This window comes from Lontra canadensis, unplaced genomic scaffold (assembly GCF_010015895.1).
Source record: "Lontra canadensis isolate GAN:19392208 unplaced genomic scaffold, GSC_riverotter_1.0 scaffold76, whole genome shotgun sequence".
Lineage (NCBI taxonomy): Eukaryota > Metazoa > Chordata > Mammalia > Carnivora > Mustelidae > Lontra > Lontra canadensis.
This window is the reverse complement of record NW_022631070.1, coordinates 9767034-9775203: the sequence shown is the minus strand read 5'-3', so window position 1 is coordinate 9775203 and position 8170 is coordinate 9767034. Positions and strand designations below refer to the sequence as shown.

The window sequence follows — 8170 nt, the reverse complement described above, 5'->3', positions numbered from 1 at the left end:
GCAGACCCGAGTGGGGAGGTGCTGCTGCAAGTCCCCCGTCGTTCTGACTTCCCACCTTACCTCCCACCCGCCTCCGCAGGGTGGCCAGGAACAGAGCGTCAAAGGGAATCCCAGACATGCCAGTCTGCGCCCTGGGCTCCAACGGGGCTCCCTGCCCTTCGCACCCTGCAGTGAGAGACCGTCTGCTGCTGGTGTTCAACCACCGCTTTGGATCCAAGGTTCAGAAAAACCCAGGATTTCAACGTCGGTGACAGCCGCGGGTGGACCACGGAGCGGAATGCCACCGTTCCACCTTCTTGGGGGAGGGACGCCGACACGCCCGGTACGGCTCCTGCACCCTCCCGTGGCCGTCAGAACACGGGCTTTGGCTGGCCTGCGGGCCCAGAAGAGGTGCGCGCAGTGGTGAGGCGTGTGTCTCCCCACACGTCTGTCGCCCCACACGTCTGTGACGAGTGGGGCCGGGGTCAGCGGAGCCACCACACCGAGCCTTCATCAGCCAATCCTGATGTGTGACTGTCAGGTCAAGCCACTCAGTTTTGGATGGTCGCCTGGAAACAGCAAAGCATCAGCCCAGTTTTCGAATTTTCTAGGCCCGTGCTGTGCTAAAAAGAATAGGTACTCAGTATCTCGTCAGCTTGACAAACATTTACTGAGCCCAGCCACGCGGCAGACAGTGTACTCTGAACAGGGGATAGAGGCGACTGGGATGGGCTCAGTCCCTGCCTTCGTGGCGCACACTGAATAACTGCGGGGAGTTCCGTGAAAGAAACTCCTAGTAACGCGGGACGACAGCTGAGCGGAAGCCTACGGTGTCCGCAGAGACCCAACTACGGACAGTAAAGAACGGGGCACCCAGACAACACGCACGTGTCTGTGGGGACTCTGCGGGCACCAAGGGTGGCAGCACACATCACGGAGAAGAAACGAGTGACACAGAGAAGAGCGAGTCTCCGTAGGGCCCAAGCAGAATTCGGCCGTGACCCAGACCACACGCGCACGCACAGGCCGGCGGTCCCCGGTGGACTGAACGGACGCACACGCAGGTGCACACGTTATCTTACGCCTCAGGGTAGGAAAACACTTCATAAACAAGACCAAGACGCTAGGACCACAGGAGAAGAATGACAAATTCCACTCCATGGTAATCGAAACTGTAGGTACGACAAGACAGCCGGCGGGGTCGAGGGCCGTGCCTGTAACACACCGACGGTCCGCAGCGGACAGAGCAGAACAGCGCGTCAGTGCGAGAGAGACAGCCCCGCGGGAGGAAACGGGGACAGGCCGCCGCCGGACGAGGGCGGGCAGTCCAGCGCCATGTAAGCAGCCCACCCGGGCGCGCCCCAACTCAGCCACGTCCGGGCCGTGCGCCCGCCTGCAGCCCTGGCCAGGGGCGTCGCCAGTGTTCGGGGAGAGTCGGTTACCTTGTTTCCGAGGCTCCGTCTGACCCGAACACCACAAGAGCCCCTCTCCAAGGGCCTCTGGGGGAACACCGCCCAAGAGATGGGCCGTTTCACGCAAGCAATGCAAGACCCCAACACGGGGATACTCCGCTCCGTGGTCAAACCTGGACTCCGCGCAGGGCTCCCCGGCACGCCTCAGCCCGCCGCGCCGCCCAGGGCCCCTCACGCTGCGGCCGCTCCCGCTCGGAGTGTGCGAGAAGCGGCGACAGTCCAACACCAGCTGGGAGGCAACCACATTCCATTCTCACACACTGACGGGAAGAGACGAGAATTATTTTTTAAAAAGATGTATTCTTGAAGGAATTTTTAATTAAAAAAAATCAAAAGAAAAACTGAACAGTGCCTAAATCTTTATTTTTCATAACCTACATTTTTTCCAAATTAGACAGTTTTACACTGAATGACACAAAAGGAAACTTAAATTATCGATAGTTTACACGTAAGCTTGATTCCAGTCTTAATGAAAAGAAGTAGAACAAAAACAAAGGCCCTCCAGAAAGCTTCCGGATTACGTCCCGCTCCATGGCCTGGCGGCTGCTGGCCCCACTTCTGGCTTGGATTGTCTGCCGTGCTCCTGGGGACAGGCCACCAAGCGCACGAGCCCGCGACCGCAGCCCGCTGGCGGCAGGCACAGACACGCACCCTCCTCACCCGCGGCTCTCGTCACAAGCTGAGCCGGCCTGTGGACGTAAACTGCGTGACCCTGGCGAACTCAGCCACCGGAAGCGTCTACTGCCGCCCGCTAGTGACACTCATGATGCGGGGACAGGCGGGCCAGACCAGGAACATCAGGACACCAACTCTTAGAAAGCAACTACTCTACGGAAATTCATGTCTGGTGAAATGGGGCGAGATTCTCATCCCTCTATTTCCAAATTGCAAGTGTCCTCACACGATTTCACAAGTTAACATGTCATTTGTGATTGCTGCATCTCTGATTCCACGCCCTGAGACGCTGCGGGGAAAGGAAAGACTTCCGCTTCTACCAATGGACAAAAGCCTCCGACTGCTGGCCGCTCGCGCCAGAGCCACCGTCTACCGGCCGCGTCCCCAGCCTCCTCGCGCGGGCTCCCCTTCCGTGAGTGGAAAGTCTCACGGTGCTCTCCGAAAGCTGGTGTTCGGACAGGAGATGGAGCTACTTGGCAGATCATCTTGGCTTCGCTTGAAAGGGCGCTATAAAAACCCCCGCAGGGCGAGCCGCAACCCTGGATGCCACCGGCGGGCCCGCGGGGCAGCAGCGCGGGGCCGGACCGCCAGGCCACGCCGCTCCCACGCACCAGCTGCCCCCGGGCCTGGCCGGGCCCCGTTGCTGTCACTACTGGCCACCTTCACCCTGCCTACGGGGGACGGCTACAGCTGGCGCTAGCAGTCTCAGCTCCACGGGGTCTGCGGACGGGGGTGACGGAGGCAGACCGCGTCCGCTCCCTCTGCCGGCAAAGACCACCGCAGGCAGGACGTCCTGGGCCTTGCCTTTCCAGCTCTCCTTACAGCACTCGTCGGAGTTGCAGCGTCAGAGGTCAATTAATTCCTGATTTCTTAAGTCAGCAATCCCTCGCCTACAAAAAAAGAAACTCCCACATTCCTCTTATGCTAGCATGGTGTGCTCCGGACACTTGAGTCCTGGCGGCTTCTCTGAGGAGACGGTCCCGCGCACCGGGGCGTGCGCCCCTCCGGCAGGGCGAACCGTGCTAGTTCTGATTTTAAGTAGATTATCTTACGGTCTCCTGAAGCCCCTGCCGGTTTCTGCCTCCTACATTCTGCTCTCACATTAGCTACGATTAGTACATATTTACAGACTTGTGAGAAGAGCATGAAAACGTCGGAAGGCTTTGCTAGGACTTTCCATTTCCCTTCTGCAGCAGCAAAGAGGCAGAATCAGACCAACACACCAGCATCAGAGAAAAAAAAAAACACCTCAACAAATTAAAATAATATTCAAACCACAACATTTAGTTTATCTACATCCAGCTCAATAGCAACATTTATAATATATCAATAATTTTTATCAGATTTTTCTCTGTAGGGTACCTTTTTAATATGTTCTGATTATTTACAACTGTACAAGCAAAGCACACACTCCCAGGTGCACGCATGTAATACAGCATTGACCATCCGCATTTACAGGATTTCCCAACCATCTGAAAAAGGTCAACTGTTGAAGATCTTCGGGTCTACTACGGACGCCACTGCCAGGCCCTGTGCTACAGAGCGTGTGCTCAGCGACACCCGCGGCGGCAGCCCCACCAAACCGAGCGGCTCGTGACCCACTCGCGCCAACCCAGGGGCCAGTCTCCACCAACTCTAAGCTGTCTTATACAAAAGTTAAGGCAAAGTCATTTTCAAGTTTAAATAAAATTCAAGTCTTTAAATATTGGATGGAAATAATGTTTTAAAAAGAACCCTCAGTCTTGTTAAATAACTTTTTGTGGAATAAACTGTATGGTTACATTTAGCAGGAAATGTTTTAATGTCTGCTGCTTAGAATACTTCAAGAAAAAATTTAGGCATTTTAAAACAAAATAATTTATATTTAACTTTATTATGAACTGCTAGCGTGAGTGCATGCGTGGTGTTCAGAGCGCAGCACTTCCAGAGGGGTCACTGAGACCCTCGTCTCGGAGGAACGGCGAGCCTCGCCACCAAGGGCACTGCAGACACCACTCTCTCACGACTTAAGGAACACTTCCACTGTGTGCCGCCGCGGAGGTCCGGGAAGGCGCCCACGGAGCCGGCTAACACGGGGCAGACGCGGGAGCCACGGTGGCACCCACGCCCTCCCCGCAGCTCCCAGGAGCAAGACAACATCAGGGTACATTTTCGCGGGAACACGTCAGTGGGCAACCAGGTTTATGTTTTCATTTCAGTTCTATTCACAATGTGCTTTGACTCTATCTTACACAACAGCCGTGTGAGCCAGGACTGAGTGGCTGGTTACTAGCTTGCAGCACATCAAAACTCAAGGTTTCAGGGCTCTCTTGGGTGCATCTCGCCCAGTAGATCAAAAACGGGCTATACGTTTTTTAAAAAACAAAAACAAAAACAAAAACACTAGCGTCACTTGCTAAGGTTCTGAATGAAGTACAACTCCTGTGCCAGCGAGGGCGTGACCTGATCCCATCTCTTCTCCAGGCCACACGGACCGTGTCACCTCCAACCTCCATCCCAGCGGTCCTCAGCCCACGCATCGGTCTGGACATCGCAGAGGAATGCACTTGCTAACCAGTTATTTTAAAAAAAGAAGTAGCATAGTTCCGCTTAATTTAGAAAAACTCACTATATATAGCTTGCATTCATAGCCACATGGAGGCTTAATAAAAATATCAATTTGTTAGGATAAATGCATTTTCTATCCTGAAAAAAATCAGACTTATGCATCACCTCCAGTTAAGCACCAACCTAAAATAAGGTTTATATTAATTAAATCCTGAAAAATAGATTTTTTTCAAGAGGGGGGAAATCTGACTCATGGAAGAAAAACCACTTGCAGGCACCTCACCGGCCTTGTCTACGCTGCAAGCCCCTAACCAGCGGCTCATTCTCGGCCCCGAGGGGGGGCAGTGCTTAGTTGTGGTGACCCCAGCTCCTCACAGCCCTCCCAGACCTCGGCGCTCACTGAGGGGACTTGGGAGGGGTGCTCTGTTCTCTGTGTGGACGCTTCCCGGCGGCTGGGGGCGAGGGCCGGCGGCCTGGCGGCCTCCTCTGGTCTTTGGGTGGTCCCGGGTTGGACTTGGGGGCGGGGGGCTCTCTCTCGGCGAGCTTCTTTTCTTCCTTCCCGCAGCTGACGGCGCTGGGCTTCTGTTCTTTCGGCGGCTGCAACGGGGAAGACGGAGGCTCTCTACTCGTCCTCTGACAAATCTCCGCGTAGCTGGGTTTTCGCAGTTCCTGGGAACAGACACAACGCTGGGGTTACGTACACGGAAGGACACCTCCACATGTGCGAGAGTAAGTTCGCTTCTGCTTAGTGAACCAAGCTTTCAGCAGGTGCTCAATTCCACACTCGGAAGTGCTATCACTTGTAAAAGTTCATGCATTTCAACAGGTTTGGTTTCCCCTGCAGTACAAGGTTCTCTCCGAGACACTCTAGGAACATCTTATAAAAATGGGTAAAACCAGAAACAGTCCTAAGATACACAGTGCCGACCTCTGTGCCCTCCCGAGTCACACGGAAGCCTAAAAGGTGTGAGAAAAGGTGCCCCTGGAAAGAGCCAGAAGCAGCATCTACTTTCCCTGCCCACGGGACCTTGCAAACACCGTCACTCTGCACCACAGCATGGGCCTCCTGGAAGCCCAAGGAGATTCAAACAATGTTTGTGCCCATTTCAAACCAGAGGCTGGTGGTGTGGATTCAGGAAAGGTGAAGACAGAGTTAAACACTTTTTAAAAAGTTAATTTTTCAGGTAAGTGGAAGCCTGAAAGCCAAGTAACAGAGGAGAAACTGAAGACTGTCTCACCTGCATAAGCCACGCACTCCCTTAAAAGCAACTGTAATCTATAAACGTCTCCTTCCGAGATGCGACCTTATAGCTGGGGTTTCCCTCCCAAATCTAATGGCAAAAGTCCCCCACACCAGAACAGAAAGGCCGGGTGCGCCACGGGGGAGGAGGCAGGCAGAGGAGCTGGCGGGGAGGCCCGTGGCCAGCATGGAGCCGCCCAACGGGGAGAACAGGTGGGCGGGGGTGGCTCGGCTCCTTCTCGACATCCCTTGGGAGGAGACTTGCCCGAGTGATGAGAAGCGACGGAAAACATGGGGCTGCAGTGTTGACGCTTCGAAAGACGACCTCACTCAACCAGCAGTGAAAGCAGCAGCCCCCAGGGTGGCGGCAACGAGCGACAACCGCGCCCCCGGTGGGGGGTCGGCAGCCGTACCCATACCCGAGGTATTCCGTGCGGAAAGCACGGCACCGACACAGGTGAAAACCCAGCAGGCCGCAGGTCACTGAGAAGCAACGGACACAGGAAAGGCACATGGAGCCCCGAGCCCCTGGGGTGGCTGGACACGTACCGTAGCAGCGCCGTTCACCTGCACCGATTTACTGGCCGTCGTAGTTAGGGCGGAAGGAAGTCTGTCCACACTCGAGGCTTCTCTCTGCTTCTCCACCATCTTGGGATCCCTGTAAGACGCCACCACAGGCGTGACTCTCGCGCTCACCCGCGACAGGCAAGAGCAGTCCAACGGCGCCGAGGGCAGCAGAAGGCAGTACTTACTCCGGCAGCCGGACGGGGGAGGGGGAGCGCCCATAGGCTGCAGACGCGGCACAGGGAGCGGGCACTAAGGGCTCTCTGGGGGTCACCGCGGGAAGCGTGCTCGTGCCTGCATCCGCGTTTAGGCTCTGAAAACCAGGAGGAGGACGGTTTAATTTGGGTAGAGACGCAGCCCTCAGACTTCTGTCCCCGTGAATTAGACACACAAACAAAGGACCTAGTCTGAATGACAAACCTTCCCACCTTCTGCCGGTGGAGGGGCACCGGGGTCAAAGCATGGCCTAGACCAAGCGGGGCAGCTGGAAAACACTGCCAACTAGCAGCATGAGGAAAGAGAGCCCTGCCTGTCCAGAGCGCCCCTCCCAAGGCCCAAGGACCCCTCACCACTTCTGCGACTTGGGCTCCCCTCTGGGCTCCACTTGCATCGCCCGTAAGCTGGTTTTCTGCACGGAGTAAGTATCAAAGGCATCTTATTCCTGACACCCCAGTGCCCAGCACAGCCTGGCACACGAGGAGTCTTCAAGTCTCTGTTACATGTGGAGCTCCCGACCGAACTCCGCACAGCTCCTTGTAACTAAAGCCCGAAGATCGACCCTTCAATACAGACAAATCAATTTGGGTGCCTCAAGGTGGGTGGCAGGCACAGACAGTTCCCACCCCGGAAGCAGGTGTATGAATCCCGTTTCACAGCTGTGGAAACGGAGGCTGGGAACATGGACATGAACCTGTCCTTGGCCGTGAGCAGCACCCGCGGCACTTGCTCCAGGCAGTGCACCAGGGCGGCGCTCCTCGTGCTGGGAGCCAGCCGTGTCACTGCAGCTCCACACAAGGACAAAGAACGCTTTCCTCCAATTCTACTTTCCAAGGAGACCAAAGGTTCAGAGGCGGACTGAGCCGAGAACACCTGGAGGGAGCAAGGCGGGCGGGATGGCACCGTCTGTGCCCTCTGCCCCTGGCACCGGGCCCTACCAAAGCACCAGACTCTTCACAAGTCCTTGTTGAGCTGCAGGAGCAGAAAACGCCTCCTTTCTATAAAGGCTCATCGACTCCAGGGGCTTCGCGACGCTGCAGCCGGTGCGCGACCCGCTCCCCTCGGGGGCGAGCTGTCAAGCCCCTTGCAGCCCCTCCCACACGCAAGCACCGAGGCAACGGGAAAGCTGCTGGAGGGACTTTGGGGAGAAGCTGTGACTCCCTGGCGGTGGGACCCAGCTCAGACCTGTTTAAAATGGCCCTTCTTTCTTTAAAAAAAAAAAATTGCACGGAGACTCGAAGTATAAACCATTGCAGTTCCTGCTTTTGAAGCAGGTGGAGGCCAGCCTGGTCTCTCCCCGTTCCCGCCACCAAGGGGAGTTAAGGCCAGGGGAATGCTGGAAGTCAAGGTCCCTCCAGCGCTCGCACTCTGACATCGATGGAGAAGGCAGCTGTAACCCAGAGACTACGGTCTGAAGGTGCAAGACTTAAAATAACGCACGAGACATGTCAAGGGCAGCATGTGCTGGGTACTGTCA

At 55.8% G+C, this 8170-nt stretch overlaps 1 protein-coding gene across 5 annotated transcripts in view; it reads right to left on the bottom strand.

The window, feature by feature from the left end:
- Positions 1 to 3389: 3389 nt before the first annotated feature.
- The window catches only part of LARP4B (La ribonucleoprotein 4B), an 88404-nt gene continuing 83623 nt past the window's right edge, over positions 3390 to 8170 (bottom strand). For all 5 annotated transcript variants that reach the window (XM_032881689.1, XM_032881691.1, XM_032881688.1 and 2 more), the window contains 3 exons: positions 6666 to 6790; positions 6463 to 6571; positions 3390 to 5342 (listed from right to left, as the gene is read on the bottom strand). In XM_032881689.1, coding sequence (XP_032737580.1) covers positions 5070 to 5342; positions 6463 to 6571; positions 6666 to 6790 — 507 coding nt within the window. In that variant the 3' untranslated portion in view covers positions 3390 to 5069. The remainder of the gene's footprint in view (positions 5343 to 6462; positions 6572 to 6665; positions 6791 to 8170) is intronic.